Genomic DNA, 16,405 nt, shown 5'->3' on the forward strand with positions numbered 1-16,405 from the left:
AAAAGAAATGCACTGGAGCAGGGCAGGATGAAGGAGAGGAGCGACACCCGAGGAGACATACAAAACTCCACTTTTTTTTTTTCAAGTCTCATACAGGAAAAAAAAAGGTCGGACACAACGTGTCATAAAAAGTTTTGGCACATATTTACTTTCTGGGGTGAGATTACCCAAAATAGCTCCAGACTGTTTAGGGAAAGGGAAAAAAGTCTCCAATGAGCCTGTCTTGGATTTAGTTTGATGATTTTTCTGGAACATTTATAAGTAAAGTCCAGGAATTTACTTATAAATGTTCAATTTACTTTTTAATTTTAATTAATTAGTGAGAAAATAATTAAAATAATGTTCACATCCTTTACTATCCTCAGTATTTCTGCTTTGTTATTTAATAATTCAAATGTTTAAAACCCAATAAACACTCTGATTTTAGTGTGATTGGTGATTTAATGTTTCACATGGTAAATCCATCCAAATTACAGGCTGCACAGTTGTGAACTTTATCTAAGAATTTGTAATTTCATAAAAGTTCAATCCACTGTCTCTAACATTTTGCCCCCAAATTAAAAGCAGGGGAACTGCAAAGTACAATTCAATTCTGAACTTCAATGTCCTAAGAAAGGATGTGAGACATAGAGGATTTCCAGGTGTTCCTGTGTTTGTCATCAAACCAATGCATAGTTAGAAACTTCCCCAGATACAGGAAATGATATCCAACATCAAACAAAATAGCATTTTTAGTCTGTTGTGTTCTTTGCCCAGACGGTTGGAGTGTGCCCAATAAAAGAGTCCTCCTCCTTCCCTTTATCTCATTTTAGAAAGTTGGCTCAATAACCAGCATGGACATTTACCCAAACCAAAGCTTTGATGCAGAATAATCATTAAATGCTCATTAGAGAGAAACATTTAGTTTATGAATAATGCATTTGCCCGGTGGCAAACCCAGACCACCCTGCATCATGTCATGTAATAGCGGCCAATTTTACAATCTCCCACTGCCCACATTAGCCTGGATAATTTCCACCAGTCAAGTAACTCTAGTGGAGATAGACTTATCGTTTGCAGAAACGTGACCGTGAGCTGTTTCTCGGTCCCACATTCCGTGCATGTGCTGTAGTTTTGGCAAAGTGTAATTAGTGCATTGCCTTTAATTTAAAACCGTGACATGTTAGAATAACTCCTTGCACACGCTATGTTGTTTAGAAGATGAATTGCAGTCTGGCAAAAGGTATGTGTGGCCTTTTGCAGCAGGTTGTGCACCCCCCAATTCCTTATGAGTTTAAGTTCCAATACCAAAATGAACACTTGCACTGTTAGGGCTGAGGACATTGTATTTGTTTCGTATTAAAAGGTGACAATGTTCATTCACACGTGGTGCAGCATGTCCAGCACACCAACAGCATTATGTCACCTCATAAATATCCAAAACATTTACATTATCACCCACATGATCCTCTACATACTAACACTCCATTGTCTTTTCACTGGAAGGACTGGCAATCAGACAGTGGGTAATTTACCAATAAGGGCCCAAATTGAAAGCGCGTGTGCGCACGCGTGTGTGTGCATGCGAGAGCGCGCACGTGCTTAAACCAATGCGCCACGCTTCAGTGCGCTCTCTGAAGGGGATAAGTGGGAGTGAGAGAGCACAGAGACGACAGTGCGGAGGAAGATTCAGTCGGATAAGTAACTCGTCACCGACAGAACGAGAGGGCTTCCTAACCGAGGTCCACTGCACCTGCTGCAACTTGCTGCCACACGGCACAAACATCCTCATCCATGTCCGGCGGGTAAGTCACAGCAATCTTAATTCTGTTCTGATTTCTGCAGAGTGATACACGATTTAACTGTCACGTCCTGATTTTAACAGGGAAGTCTTATTCTCTGATTGACAGCAGGTTATTTGTGTTATGGTGCGCATGGCCAACTGCCAACACTTTTAAAACTAGAGCCCAAAATCACTGATCACATCATCTATGCGCGTTAATGTTGCTCATAAATGATGAAAAACACATTGAACTTATCCTGCGCACAGGGGGAGGCAGTTGGACTCCGCGGCAGATGTGGAGACAAAAGGAGTAACCGAGTGAAAAACTGAGACAAAGGACGTTAGAAATCATTTTGCCTCGACACCGGCTGCGCCTGCTTCAGACAGGAACTCTGAATTTTACTGGTAGAAAAAAAAAAAACAACATAAAACACCATTGTTGCACAAATAATTTTGTTCAGGATTGTAAAACAATTCCGCGCTGGCTTGGAGGACATCCAAATCGGCTATAACGACCTGTCAGACCATCTAAAACCTTTTTATATTTCACAAAGCTCGGTTATTCATGTTATATTGTTCGACTACATAATTTAATGAGCAATTGCACAGTTTAGTCTAATTCTATTAAAGGAAATTGTTATTTTAATCCCTGTGTTTTTCAAAACACCTACACAATCCATCTCACAGCCAAATCGTTCACCTGCTCTTCATCTAATAGAAGCCGCTGTATTGTGTTACAGTTTAACGATGGACCACACTTTCCTGCCTCGGTCCATCTGGACCGGTGACAGTAAATTCCTCCAGCATCCAGCGGATCTCTACACCAGTGTGGTCGTTACGCGCAGCATCCCCGCAGGCACGTGCTTTGGTCCCTGTGTGCTCCAGAACACTTTCTACGACACTATCGCCTTCATAGCGCAGAAATCCTGCGACAAGAGAGTGAAATCCTATGTATTCAGGGTGAGTTATTCAAATATTTGGTCAAATGTGATGGGACATGGTGACTAAGACTTCACATTATGGCATCTCTGCAAAGCTTTGCTTTAGTTGGTTATTATATAACTCAACGTCGACCTGGAACAGCCAAGTGATTTCATTACGATTGACTTTTGTTTGGTTTTTAATATTTGACACTTCTTACATTTTCATTTATTTTATGTGGCTATGTTTTAAGCTAAATCTGCATTTTTGTTTTGCGTGAAATTGCATTTTGAAGCTGGACTGTGCCAAATGGACTCAGATTTATTAAAATTGATAAAAATAATTTAGAGATGAGAACCGCCTGCTGACAAAATGTTGGCAAACAAACACACCAGCTTTAGGATTTTCTTTTAAATAATCCTAAACTTGTAAGAAAGGCAAAAATTAAGATGTGATTATTTGGGAGCTCGAGTAAAAATGTGTGTTTCCTGTCTACAGGTCGACCCCGAGGCCATGCGTAATTCCGCCCTGGTGCTGTCCTGGTTGCGGCTCGTGCAGGCTGCGCGCAATGGAGAGGAGCAGAACACAGAGGCTTTTCTGAAAGCGGGTCAGCTGTATGTGCGGGCCACCCGGGACATCCGGCAGGAGGAAGAGCTGCTTGTTTGGTACGACCAGGAGCTGTCTCACCTGCTGGGCTTCACAGACATGACCAAAGGATCAAAAGACGGTGAGAGAATTTCTATAATGCGGGTGCAAGGTCAAGATCATGAGGTCTTCTCTTCACTTAAGGGGACTTTAATGTGACATTAAATTATAAAGCAACTTTACAGCGTCATTTATAGAGTACTTTGCTGCCATAATGTGCCATCATGTCTGGACTTGCGTGAAGGAATAAAATGAAATGTATTTGTGCATCACTGCATTTCTGCACATCGTCACACCGTGCATGTTTTTTCGTCTCTTGTAGAATTCAAATGTGGACGATGTAACCAGGTCTTCAGAAACGAGTATCCTTTCCTGGCTCACTGTCGATTCCTCTGCACTCAAGTAAGGAGTGACACATGGAGCCGCGAGATCTACGAGCACAAGCATGTGGAAATTAAGAGGACACACCGAGTGACAGATTTCCACAACATCGCCAGAGATTTGGAGCACAAAAAATCAAGCAGCAGCAGCGAGGACGCAGAGATTTTCCCCAAGAGAAGGAAATACGAGGAAGCTTTTTACCCAAAGTGGCGAAAAACTGTTCTGTTAGAAAAAACTAATATCTCAAATGATGACAATATTACCCCGCTGATCAAGTGCAGCGACCAGGCAGCAGGAGGTGCGTCTTCTGAAGGAAAACTGAAAGCGGATAGGGTCAAACTGGATCATCTGGGATGTAAAAGTGACGATTTTGACCAAGCTGTGGAAGCCAAGGTGGCTTTTACGCACGGCGGAGAGATGGGCGCACGGACGGAGAAAGGAGGAGGCTCCGGGGTGCACTCAAGCAGCAACAGTGCGTTTTCTCCGGTCCTCTCCATCAGCCGGGGTGAGCAGAAAAGCGCCTTTTGTAAACCCAGTAAAAGAACTTGTCCTGTTGAGCCCGAGGCGCATCTGAGCAGCGCTTCAACAGCCCCCTCTAGCCGCCTGGAGGAGATGACCGGTGCTTTTACCTCCAGAGCCGCAATGGGATACAGCAATCTGATGGCATCCAACATCCTGAGCCGCGATTTGCAGGCTGCACCCTCCCCGGTTGCGTTAAACAATGCTTTCCATTATGCGCCGGAGCACTGGTCCAGAAACATAGGCGCTAAGCTGCAGACCGCGTCTTCACTCACGATCCTTCCGCCGACTTTCACCTCATTCGGCGTGTCGGTGCAGAACTGGTGCGCCAAATGTAACCTGTCCTTCCGCATGACCTCGGACCTCGTTTTCCACATGAGGTCTCACCACAAAAAGGAGTTCGCGGCGGAGTCTCAGGTGAGGAGGAGGAGGGAGGAGAAACTCTCCTGCCCAATCTGCCACGAATACTTCCGAGAGCGGCACCACCTGTCCAGGCACATGACTTCTCACAACTGAGACAAGAAGGGACATAAAAAAAACTCTATTTATTTCCTGAATAATGCTCGTATTTAACAAGCTTAAACTTAACGGCGAGACTTTGGTGTAACGCATTGAATGTAGGTAGCTGTAAAATAGCAAAATGGACACACATGGCCACCACCGTCTGTCCACTAGATGACGATAGAGGTATGTGTAGGCTGATCTCACTGCAGTTTGCTGTCTGTCCCTTTAGCCCTGTACGTTAAGTTGATGATTATTTTGTGCCTTACGGAACTCAGGATGGAAGAACCACGGAGAGGTCTGGAGGACAGCTCATGATTGTCAGAAGTGTCTAAACGCAGTCCTCTTACTTATCAGCTTCTCTCTGCTCTTATTTGTACAGAAGTCGTGGGTTGAGTGTGTTTGCACATTCGTTTTGAACTCTAAAAGGATGAAAGTAAAGCAAACGTGTTGAGTATTTTATTCGACTGTCATTCTGGCTCACAGGGTGTCACTGGTGTCTGTTCCAACAGGCGGCGACTCGGACCAACTTTTTTCTTTTCTTCCTCTGTTGATCATTGGGTGAAAATATCTAATCTATTAGATGTATTTGCTTTTTGTTTGTTTTGAACGTGTAATTCATAGAAAAGAAACGTTATAATAGTGTTCCAACCAGTGGGTTCAAATGATATGTTTGCTCACACTTTTATAAGGGTCGCCATGGCATTTGACACGTGTTACTAAACCTTTCAGTGGTATCTGAAAAATAAAAAAAGCTGAAACATCTGAAATAAGCATACATTAAGAGGCTTATTTCCGGACTGAAACTCAAGTTCCCTTAAATTTTCAATTGTCTCAGAACTTTTTGCAAAACCTGTCCCGAAACGCCCAGAGCAAGAACGAAGGCGACGGTGGCAAGGAAAAACTCCCTCCTCTTGATTATCATTCATCTACAAGCCTGGCTGGAGTCCAAATAAAATCCACAGTGTTGATTTTTTGATCTTATGTTTCTCCACCAATCAGGGGAAAGCATCAGGTTGGGCTGCGAACCGATGGGACACAAATAGCCCTCTCTGTTGCAGGTAAATGAGGCGGGAAGGAGGCATGAAGTTCGTGGAGAAGTCAAGCCGAGACCTCGTTCGGTTACTCTGTGACGTAAGCAGGCGTGCAGCCCCACACACATTGTTGCTATCTGCTTTTACGTCAACACTAGTCTCTCCTCCCAGTTTATTTGTACCACCTACAGATAAGACCATCAACAGGTGCCTTCAAGGAAACATGTCCGTTCCTTCATGATTGTTTTAGACTGAAACCTAGACCTGATGGCTGCACACAAGAAATTTAGCTGTTAGAACAAATATCCTGCAACAGGTTTGAGCTTTGGTATCTCAAATAATATTTGTATATAATTCTTGGCTGAGTTCATTCATTCATTCATTCATCTTCTGAAACCGCTTGTTCCTGTGAAGGGTCGCGGGGGCCCTGGAGCCTACCCCAGCTGTCATTGGGCAAGAGGCGGGGTACACCCTGGACAGGTCGCCAGTCTATCGCAGGCCTGTGAAAGTAGATGTTTTCATCATTTCTAAAGAAAAATTAGACTTTTAATTGAAATAACTGGTGGTCAGTATGATTGAATGGGTGATTAAGATACACACGTGTGTCACTCTGTTAATGCCACATCCTAATGAACAGAACTATTACACTTTCAGTAACCATGTAAGGAAAAAGCCATTACGGCCCAGGCACAGAAAATCCTCTGTTGTCTAATAATGGCCGTATTGCTCTCCTCTAATTGAACAGTCATGATTCGGAAAAACAAATATTGTTCTTGGTTTCCCTCTTGCCTCGAGTCGTCTTGGCTTTTCGGCACACTGGGCTCTGAACGCGAGCCTAGACTACTGTGGTTTTCTCGACTGGAATTAACCATTGTAAGAACTCTCCCGTGACCGTGATTGCAGTTGACGTGGGGTTCGCTTTCTAATAGCAAGACTGTGGGCCCAGACTGTAAAGGGGATTATTTGGGGGGGAGAAAAAAAAAAGAACCCGGATGTGTTCATTAGAGCTGGGCCAGCCCACTTTGAAACTACAACATCTATTAATGTAAACACGATTTATAACAACCCTAATTACAGTCATCATCATAGTTTAAATTGAGGTTAGACACTACATTATAAAAGAATGCATTTGTAAAAGGGTCTGAAAAGTCTGTTCAGAATGGAAAAACTGAATTTTTCATTTGGTCATCCAGACCTCTCTCTTCTCATCTGTCTCCCTGCGTCATAGTAAACTAGGGATTGAAGAACTAGGGATAATCTTTTTAAAGTTGTGATACAGATTATCATCTCATCTTTACATTTCACAATAAAACAGCAGTAACTCTTTGTCGGTGAATACCTAACGACAGGCCACAGCTTTAATCTCTATTTTTGTTCGCTATATAAAATGATAAAAATCCTATTTAAAAACTGTTAACCCTTCTTGCAGCTTTCATTGTTATACAGCATTGAATCAAAGGAGATATTGGTCATCCTCTTCGCTAAAAGAGACATATGAATGTCTGCTGCACCCATTGGTTTTAGAAATCACGTAATTAGTCAAAAGGAAATGACTCGTGTAGTAAAGGAGTTTGAACTGAGTGCAGTATCTTAAAGGTCTAAATTCAGATGAGTCAGTTTCTTATTTGCATATGTCGGTCTTCGTTCGCCATCGTCGTCTATTCTGTTCGTCTGTGTCAGAAAAGCCACATGATTTTGGTTCCTTGCTGTAAGACAACAAAACACAAACTTCCAAAGGAGGTGAACGCTTTGTATGACTTCTGTACCTCTAAAGGATAAAGTACTGCAGATAGGAGGGATGGGACAATTCGTTTTTGGAGATAATGGCTGCTCGCAACGCACAGTGTACGCGAACAAGGCCTACAGCTTTACTTTCATCTTCAAATAAACAGTACACGGGTTCAAACTTTTGTTCCTCTCCCTCAAGTGGTTTCTCCGCTTTTGAGACAAAGTTACTGTCCAGTCGTGGCCAACTTCAAAGCGTCGCGCTGTCGCAAACAGATGTGGGACTCCGTGCCAACTTTTTGAAGCTGAAGGCGAAGCAACCACAGAGTAATGGGTTAATAATCGAGTGGTTCTCTCTGTCATTTCACTGTCAGCTTTAACGCATTCTTTAGGCACCATGTGGGTCACCAGCTTCCTCCTCCTGTGGGGTTAAAGTGGCTGAGATCAACTGTCTGTGACCAGATGGTTAAAAAAAAAAAGGAAACCCTGCACTTGGAAATATTTAGTTTGAATAGGAAACAGAAAAGCGCTAGAAAACGGGAAGTGCCCCATGTTTTGAAGTTCGAGTGTCTGACGTCCTAATAGGTGCGTGCCTGCTTCCTCCGTCAACCATTAATCCACGGTGGCCGCATCCATCACGTTACTTGGTGGGCAGCAGACGTCTGAGCCTTTGGTGTGGGGTAATAATAAGTTCAAGAGGCCTTTGGGGAATGCTGGCTATCTGTGAGTGGAACCTTCCTGCTTTTGTACGGAGCTATTTCGAAACAAAGTCGCCCTTTTAGGTTTGTTTTGACAGAAACGTTCACCCTTAATGCCCAAGAATAACACAAACCGTGCGAAAACAACAATATTCCAGCAAGAGCGTTGGATTAAATTACTTTTTTATTCTAATGTATAGAAGGCTACCTTTTCATAATTTAAACATTACACATGTACAAAACACGGTCTAAAATATAGTAATACACAATCTAGTAACCATGACACATTATTTTTAACCAAGTTTCACATTCAGAATAACAAAAAACAAAAAAAAAACATTGTGGGTTTCATTATAACATTCTTGAAGTGTTATGAGGAGGTTTGTGGTGCAAATGAATTCCAGATGCTCTGTGCAATTCAACGGATACTTCCTTTTTAAGATATAAAGAATCTACAATAGCATTCTTGACTTGCGAACAAATGAATGTTGCATGTATGTACAATATGGCGTATGGTTTGCTTAAAAGTAAGAACAGCTGAGCACAGCATGTAGAAATGCAGACATGTTTCATAATCTCTCTCATACATATGCTGCTGTGTAAGCTGCCCAATGACACATTAATAAAGTCTTTTATTTATAGTCTTTGCATTCAAAGAAAACGTGGACACGAGCTCACTGTGAGCTGCTTGAAAAGCAGCTGGATTCTGCCATAAAAGGGGAAACGTCCCTTAAACGCTTGTGTTCATGAAATTCTTAATATTATTTCAAACACAGAATAAAAACTACTGGGCTTCAGACATGTGGAGCGCTGACTTTACATGTGTCTGCTCCTCTTGCTAATGCAGATGCCAGACAATGCGTCGCTTCAAGTCTGCTGCCGTAGGACAGAAGAGATGGAAGTGATTTCTCCGCTGCCTTATGTTCCTTGAGGAATAACAACGGCCAGAGTGACTTTGTTCCTCAGTATCAGGAAGCCACTTAACAGAGGTATGGTTCTGTCTCCATTAGTCCTGCTTTCTGTTTCTCTCCGCGTCCACTTTGTTGTGTGTTCTGTACGCTCTCCTCCTATCTGCAGGAGCAGGACTGGACAGACATGTTGGGGTAAACCTTGAGCACTGGGTTCCTGGATTCATCCAGGTATAGCACCCCCAGAGGACTCATCTTTTCTGGGACACAGCAGGGCTCAGGAACCCCGGGGATGATCCCAACCGCTCGGACTATGCTCTGGATGGTGGCGTGGTTAGAAGGCCTCGCCACCTGGGAGAATTTGAATGGAGACAGAAAAAGAAAATGAGAAAATCACTAAAGTAATGAAAACAACACAGCATAATTATTCAGTGTAACTTTATAATGGCAAGCAAATTTAGATGTTTGTGCTCCTACCTTGGACATGGGAAATCCACATGTGCCAGCGCAATAGTAGGCCTCAAAGGCCTTGGGTGCTATGACCCATTCACTCCAGCCAATGTCTGCAAAATCCACTCTGAGGTTCCTCCTGGAACAGCCTCTGTGATGCATGTTGCCCCACTGCCGTCTCCTGGCCTTACGCATTGTTTGCTCGTCAAAACTCAGAATCGGGGACTGAGTGTTTGCACTCCCCTTGGCTTTCTTTCCATCCCTTTCATCATTTCTCCTCTCATGCTTTCGTCTGTCACTGGTAGTCACTGTGCGACTATCTTTTTTCACAGTTGATGTGTCATCAGGTTTGATCCCTCGGGATGTTGTTTCTTCTTCTTTGAGAACCTGAGGGTCATGCACCTCTCCACCTTGCCCCTTTTCTTCTTCCTCTTGACTTTTTCTCTTCTTTTCCTTCCTTTCCAACTTAGGTTTGGGTTTGAGCGCCAGGTACCAAGTGCTCTCCCAAAGGTCATCTTTCCTGTATCCATCAGGCCTGTAGTCAACCTCAGGCAGCTCATTGTTCTGGATAGGGTCAGAGAGCAGATTTGCTTCCCTTCTCACGCGTCCTTTCAACTCTGGTGAGGAGTCAGGTCTGTGGAGGAGCTGGGAGGAATGCGAGGGCTCTCCTCCATCACTGAAAGGGTCATATCTTTGCAGGCTTGCAGCCACACTGTTGGGCTCCGCCAAGGCTTGGTCATCAGCATACAGTAACAGGTATGGCATGCTTCCGGCATGGAGCATCTCCTCTGGTTTCTTCTGGTACTGCTGCCCTAAGTCCAATTCAACTGACACCAGCAGATGACCCTTATCCCGTGCCTTCTTTATGACCTGGGTCACATCTTTCATCTGCCACACCCCTCTCCTGTGAGGGTGGAAGGTCAGGTTGCCTAGAAATGACCCCATTGACCCAGATCTGACCTCTGACCCAGAGGAGACAGAGTGAAGAAGCAAGCTGATGGACGGAGAGGGGTGGATGGCCGATGAACGACAGGACGGGCTCTTGAAGCGTTTACAGAACCAGGGTTTTTGATGTGGGTGCCTGTCGAGCAGGAAGTGGAATGTGGCAGAGAGGATGACCTCTGAGTCCTGGAGGGTTGTAAGGTTTAGTCGGTACATCACCCTGTGGTCGGCGGAATCTGCAAAGACAGTCAATCAACAAGTCAGTGTGTCAGTCAGGCAGGTGAACAACACCACAACACGAACATGATGCCTTTCAAAGGTCCACATGGAAACAATCGGGCAGTCTTACGTCTCACAGGTGCCTCAGTGTTCTTTTGAAAGGGATACATTTACCAAAATTATTCCATGATTGTCTGGTTTTTCTTTGACTTCGGGGACAAAACATTTGATGTGATTAGAAAACAGAAACATTTACCAGCGGAGAAAACGGCAACCAGGAAATGAACCTTCTTTGAACTGAGCCATTTGAACTTTCCATAATAGGCCTCAGCAATTTAAAAAAATAAATAAATCCCACTTTAAAGAATGACTGAAATGGAAATAAGCAATAATGAAGTCCCATATGAATAAGTAATAAGGAAGGGCTTTAGAAAAAGGGTTTGTGTTGCTCCAAAACTTTTGTTATGTGGTTAAAGTCCTAAAAAAAAGAAGCGGTGACAATTAAACACCTTTCTTTGTGTTGTTACATGTGGCTGGTAGGATTTCAGAAGGTGCCCTTAAGAGGAACCAGACTCTGGGGATCCGGGTGGGAGGAGTGGAGAGCCGAGAGCTACATATTCATGATGAACATTAACTTCAACAGCAGAGTTATTGTTCATTGTATGAGAGTTCAGCGGAAGTATAGACTGACTCAAGAGATATACATTACCTCGGATTCAGCCTGCATATGGAAATGCTTACCTCAGTTTCTCTTAAAGCTTTCCCTTAAGCTTAATACAGCCAGCACCCTCTGCCCAGACACCAAGACATAATCAACTGTTTTAACAGGTCTTACATTGTTGTGAAAACTCTCTTACATCTCTCCTTGGATTACACCAAGCCTCTGCAGTAAAAATACACGCGTGTTATGATATGCTATCTGAGAACTATGTGGGATATAAATGTCTGTGAGTTGTGTTTATAAAAACAGCGTCAGACAGAGAGGGACGACTGTGCTCTAAGCCCCCCGACTCCAGGACGGTGAAACAGTCGTGTCCTGCAGGAACAACAGGAACACAGGAGCCAGGACTCTGACCCTTTTCGCGTAACTGCCACTCAGGTTTAACTGTAAAGCATTTTTACTGAGCATAGCTCGCAGGGAATCACATGCATTCTTGCGCGTCTGTCTGGGGTAACTGATCAGAGTCCGCGCACAAGGGGCACAGCTGCTACCACAAACCCAGCGTGCCCGCAGAGTCCCAAAATCATTTAAATGCATTCTCAGACTGTTCCAAAACAATCCTACCTATTTAGAGCGTCTGGCCGAGACATGCAACCCCACTGAGCGCTTGCACTTTTAATAACCATCCATGAAGAGAATCAAGAATACCTTTCTGTCTACACGTTTTTTCTATGCATTTTTTTGTGCTTTTGCACACATGGCACGCAAAATACATTTTAAATTTGGCTCCATAATTAAATCTAAATTGATGCACTTGGAGGCGCCTGCCGATTGCGCGCTGCTGGCAGGTTTAATGCTTTCACACACCTTGGCTAGCTCTGAAACTCCTGATAGTGTTTCCTTCTTTGAGTCGGGCTTCCTTGTTGTATTTCTCGTACAGTCTGAACATGTGCTGAGAGACCATGTCCAGATCCAGGTCATCTGAGAATGGATCCGACGAGGAGTGGAGGAAACTGCTCTCCTCGGCTACTGTCCTAGCCGATGCAGCGCCCAGGAAACAGTTTAACATCAGCAGGAACAGGTGCGAGGAACTCATACTTAGGAATGCAGTTTAAGTCCCGAAATGAATACAAAAATCCAAGAGGAAGGGGCAAACTGTGCGGTCCAAAACTGTCCGAAAATGCGTCTGCACAATCCAGACTAGAAAAGCTGTGCGCAAATGTTCCAGCTCTCCGCTTACTTTACTTTCCCCCCTCCGCACTCTTCGCGCCGTCTCTCTCCTCTCTGTCAAAGTGTGTGGGACCTGGATGCTGAACGTAGGGTTAGTCCGGGCAACAGTTGAAGCTGCTACTTTTACACTTGCGTCTGTGTGACCGCCAGAGGCTTGAGGGGGTTATAGTGGAGCGGTGAGAGACGCTGACGTGCGCTCCTGTCAGCCAACGGGGTCTCAGCAGAGCGCGCAGCCAGAAGTGGAGGTCATGATGCTGACCCCCTCTGATCTCCCTGATCACGTTGTTGCTGTTGATATGTTCTCCTCTTGTTATTTTGCATGGGTGTAGCAATAACAATGATGCAGTTTTTTTGGCAGAGTATCAGAACAGAAAACTTGCTCTCATTTGTTTAGCACCGCTCAGACAAAGCCTCTGTTGTAACTCAACAAACTGTGCTTTTTCTTTTTTCTTTTTTTCAAAATAATTCCACCTCACAATTTCCAGCTCACTACATTATTTCCAGTAACGGCTTCTGACATATTCTCAGTCACACATAATTAGCATAGAAACACCTACAATAATAGTCCGAGCAACCACCCAAGGGCTATTGTCGCGACAGGGATCCACGTTTTGTACATTATGCCAGTTTCTCTATGTGTGTGTGAGACAGCTGTGTAGAGGGAGACTGCGCTCTAGCTGTGAGATGGAGACTTACTGAGATTTTATTCAGTTTTATTTCTGGTGTGCGTATGTATTTCTGTATGAGTATGTGCATACAAGTTATTTCCAGTGTGTGTGTGTGTGTGTCTCTGGTGTCTGGAGCTCTGTACCAACAATGCTTGTTTTGTGGAAGTGGTGGTCTCCAGCAGAGAGGCTGTAACTAGCTGGGCCTCTCGGGTCACTCTCCGCCACTACACACACACACACACACACACATGCACACACAATCACAGAAAGAGAGAGAGCTACTTAGTACCTTTCTGGCCCCCAAGGGCCCCGCAGGATACTCCTTTTCACTATGTTCCACACTAGCGACAGGTCTTAAATCTGGACTATTCTCAGGGCGTGTTTGAAAGTGTGTGTGTGCGCGCATGTTTGCAGGACAGCGGAGGAGCATTATGGAGGAGCTGAAGTGGCATGCTTTACGGGTTTGTCATAGCACGCAAACACATGAGTGCTATGCCTTTTTTTCCCGCACCATGTTGACTTACACTCAAAACAAAATGTGATTTACATGCTGTGGTTATTTATTTGAAGGCATGCAATCCTGCTCTCCACTTGGTTAAGTGTTATCTTCAAAAAATGTGAGCAGTTCAATAAGGATTCAGAAGGACCACTCTGTAAATCATGACCCGTGAGATACTGAAGAGACGCTATGTTTTCTTTGGAAGTAATACAGTTTGAAAACCAAACAATAGTTGCCCAAATGTGAGCTGTTGTCCTCTGTTATTAACAAGCCATTAAGTAGGCCTTGTCATTATGACAGCGGGGAGTGGGAGTGTCTTGTTGCTGCTCTCTGAAGTAGCACAAGGAAATAAACAAGGAGACCTTTACGTCTTAGGCAGACGGAGCCATAAACAAAATGAAGGAGTTCGTGCTGAAATTCCTCAACATTCTGAACGGGCCCGACATGTGAGCGAGCAGGGAGAGAGGGAGGGAGAGTTAAAGTGATATCCGAAACCGGGACATTAGGGTCAAAATAAATAGTCCCGAGGAGGAGACGGCCTAGTGCAAGTTCAAGCGTGAGGAAGACCACATGAAATGGCTTTGACCTCCGACCTTCCAATATGTGGGGCAGTGTGAGATTAATGTCGGGCATTATCTACAATAATGCTCCTCTCTCCGTCATGGCCACGACGACAGCAGCATCTCTAGATTGTAATAAGATTAAAAAACAGCAGGGCGGAGAAGCCACTGGTGATGGAAGGCTACGGTTACACATCATTTGTCTTTAACGTCGCTGTCCGAAGCGCGGGTACATAAAGTAATAGGTCATAGGACGGGAACATTTTGCATTTAGCTTAGGATACTGTTAGATCTCCAAAGCCACATGTGGAAGTAGTCAGAGTCAGACTGAGATCAGATTTTTTTATTTATTTTTTTTATAAATACAGCCACATCAGATGTATAATATCCACTTTCATGCCAAGTGTAGACATGCAGAAATGTGATCTTTAGAAGCAGAAGTTGCATTAAAGGGACAGCTGAAACTCCAGCCACCGTGACACGCAGCATGCATCAGTGCACCGCGGCGCAAAGAGAGACACGAAACAGAAATGACCAGATGAATGCAATGTGCATAGCTTAAATATTAGCGCATGAACTGACTCAAGGCCTCTGGGACACCATATGATTTATCGACGCGGGGCCTGAACGACTGTTTTATAATCTGGGCCTTGAGAGATATCAGTTGATCTCTCCGGCAGCACTGAACTGTGAAGCTTGTTGTATCTGACTACTCGGGCTGTGTTACAGGGCCACACTGTGTTATAGTTTGTACAACATGGAGGTCCCCTTGCAGGGCTGTCCAAACCAAACAGCAGTTGTGTTCTGCTCTCTGTGGGGGTACAGAGGAGTGTGAGGGATTAACATGCCACTGTGTGTGTGTGTGTGTGGTGCAAGGGCCGACGGTTCTGGAAATGCTCCTAGTTTAACACCTTTGTATGGTATTGGGTGAGACTTTCTGCTTCCAGTACACAGCCGCGGGGGTCTGATAGATGTTTGTGTGGGGGCAAGAGGAATTTGGCATGCATCAACTATTGGCCAGTCATCCTTCAGTGACTGATGGTGATATGGTTGTTTCAAATAGAGCGGTGCTGTGCGCGTACGTGGGACGGACTAACTGGCAATGTCTTGTGCTCGTAAAAATAAAGCGGGGGCAGTTTAAGCCAAGTGTTTGCATGCTGTAATCTTCTTATCTGAATCTTGGAAAGAAAGAAAATGAGCAATTTCATAACAATTCAGTGAGTTTCTTCACATTTCATTGCATCTAGCCATGTACGTAATTTTGGCTTTATTTGGCCAAGCTTTGATCTGAAGTTTTGAGACCAGGGAGCCTCACAATCCTCTGCGTCTTACTCAGCGCAGTTGAGATTTTAGCAGCATCTCTTTCCATATACAGGGTTTCTCTATGATGATGCTGGAAAAATAAGACAGAGATGTCTGTAGACTACCCAGAGGGGCCGTCGTGACCAACAAAAATCCAAAGTGGGAGCCAAACTCTCTGGTATATGAATTAAGTTGTTCTTTTGTCCTTTAATGCTTATTTGCGTCCAAAGACAGGTCCAAGCATCCTAACGCAGACTGCCTGCTCCGGGGGATTCCTGACCGGAATCAGACAGCGTGACCTAACAGGAGACACAGGTAGGAGGGTTATGAAGGACCAGCAATCCCACCATGTGATTGTCGTCCACACTGCTTTGAACATGTGTGAGAAAGCACAGGAGTGTGTTTATATGTGTGTGTGTGACTATGGAGACTGTAGTTATGCTAGGGGGGTGTGACTCTGCGACCCATTCACATGGTTAATAAAACATTCATAGAAGCACAGGAATGTTATGGTTTTGTGTGTGTGTGTGTGCAGGCAATCATGTGTGTGTGTGTGTGTGTATGTGTGTCCTTGTGTCTGTGATGTTGGGCCTCCTGCAGTGACCCCACGGAGTGCACCATTCTGAGCCCAAACAAAGGGCCGGCTGTTCCCCCCTACTTCAACTGTGGACTGCTCCAACGCCGCCGACCGCTCGCCGCCGAGCTAACCAAATATTTCCCTTTCTGCTCTGAATTTGTCTCAATAAATAGATTTGTGTTTGGGGGTTTTCTTTCTCCTCC

At 44.4% G+C, this 16,405-nt stretch overlaps 2 protein-coding genes across 2 annotated transcripts; one reads left to right on the plus strand and one right to left on the minus strand.

Moving 5' to 3' along the window:
- The first annotated feature begins 2,192 nt into the window (after window positions 1-2,192).
- znf488 (zinc finger protein 488) lies at window positions 2,193-5,640 on the plus strand. The gene is made up of 3 exons (XM_084562389.1): window positions 2,193-2,722; window positions 3,182-3,410; window positions 3,651-5,640. Exons 1-3 carry the CDS (start codon window positions 2,510-2,512, stop codon window positions 4,742-4,744), a joined length of 1,536 nt encoding a protein of 511 aa, XP_084418515.1. The 5' UTR covers window positions 2,193-2,509; the 3' UTR covers window positions 4,745-5,640.
- A 2,557-nt stretch (window positions 5,641-8,197) lies between these two features.
- On the minus strand, window positions 8,198-13,132 carry gdf10a (growth differentiation factor 10a). The gene is made up of 3 exons (XM_084561065.1): window positions 12,234-13,132; window positions 9,572-10,722; window positions 8,198-9,445 (listed from the first exon to the last, which is right to left on the minus strand). The coding sequence occupies exons 1-3, from the start codon at window positions 12,460-12,462 to the stop codon at window positions 9,254-9,256; spliced, it is 1,572 nt and encodes a 523-aa protein (XP_084417191.1). The 5' UTR covers window positions 12,463-13,132; the 3' UTR covers window positions 8,198-9,253.
- Between the last annotated feature and the right edge of the window lie 3,273 nt (window positions 13,133-16,405).

This window comes from Chelon labrosus (genome assembly GCF_963514085.1).
Source record: "Chelon labrosus genome assembly, chromosome: 15".
Classification (NCBI taxonomy): Eukaryota; Metazoa; Chordata; class Actinopteri; order Mugiliformes; family Mugilidae; genus Chelon; species Chelon labrosus.

What these genes read in the sequence shown, in the direction of transcription:
- znf488 (XM_084562389.1), top strand. Translation starts at nt 2,510, where the DNA reads ATGGACCACACTTTCCTGCCTCGGTCCATCTGGACCGGTGACAGTAAA. An exon ending in TGAAATCCTATGTATTCAGG is followed by an intron (nt 2,723 to 3,181) that starts GTGAGTTATTCA and finishes TCCTGTCTACAG; the next exon opens with GTCGACCCCGAGGCCATGCG. An exon ending in GACCAAAGGATCAAAAGACG is followed by an intron (nt 3,411 to 3,650) that starts GTGAGAGAATTT and finishes CGTCTCTTGTAG; the next exon opens with AATTCAAATGTGGACGATGT.
- gdf10a (XM_084561065.1), bottom strand. Translation starts at nt 12,462, where the DNA reads ATGAGTTCCTCGCACCTGTTCCTGCTGATGTTAAACTGTTTCCTGGGC. An exon ending in GAGTTTCAGAGCTAGCCAAG is followed by an intron (nt 10,723 to 12,233) that starts GTGTGTGAAAGC and finishes CTGTCTTTGCAG; the next exon opens with ATTCCGCCGACCACAGGGTG. An exon ending in GTGGATTTCCCATGTCCAAG is followed by an intron (nt 9,446 to 9,571) that starts GTAGGAGCACAA and finishes AAATTCTCCCAG; the next exon opens with GTGGCGAGGCCTTCTAACCA.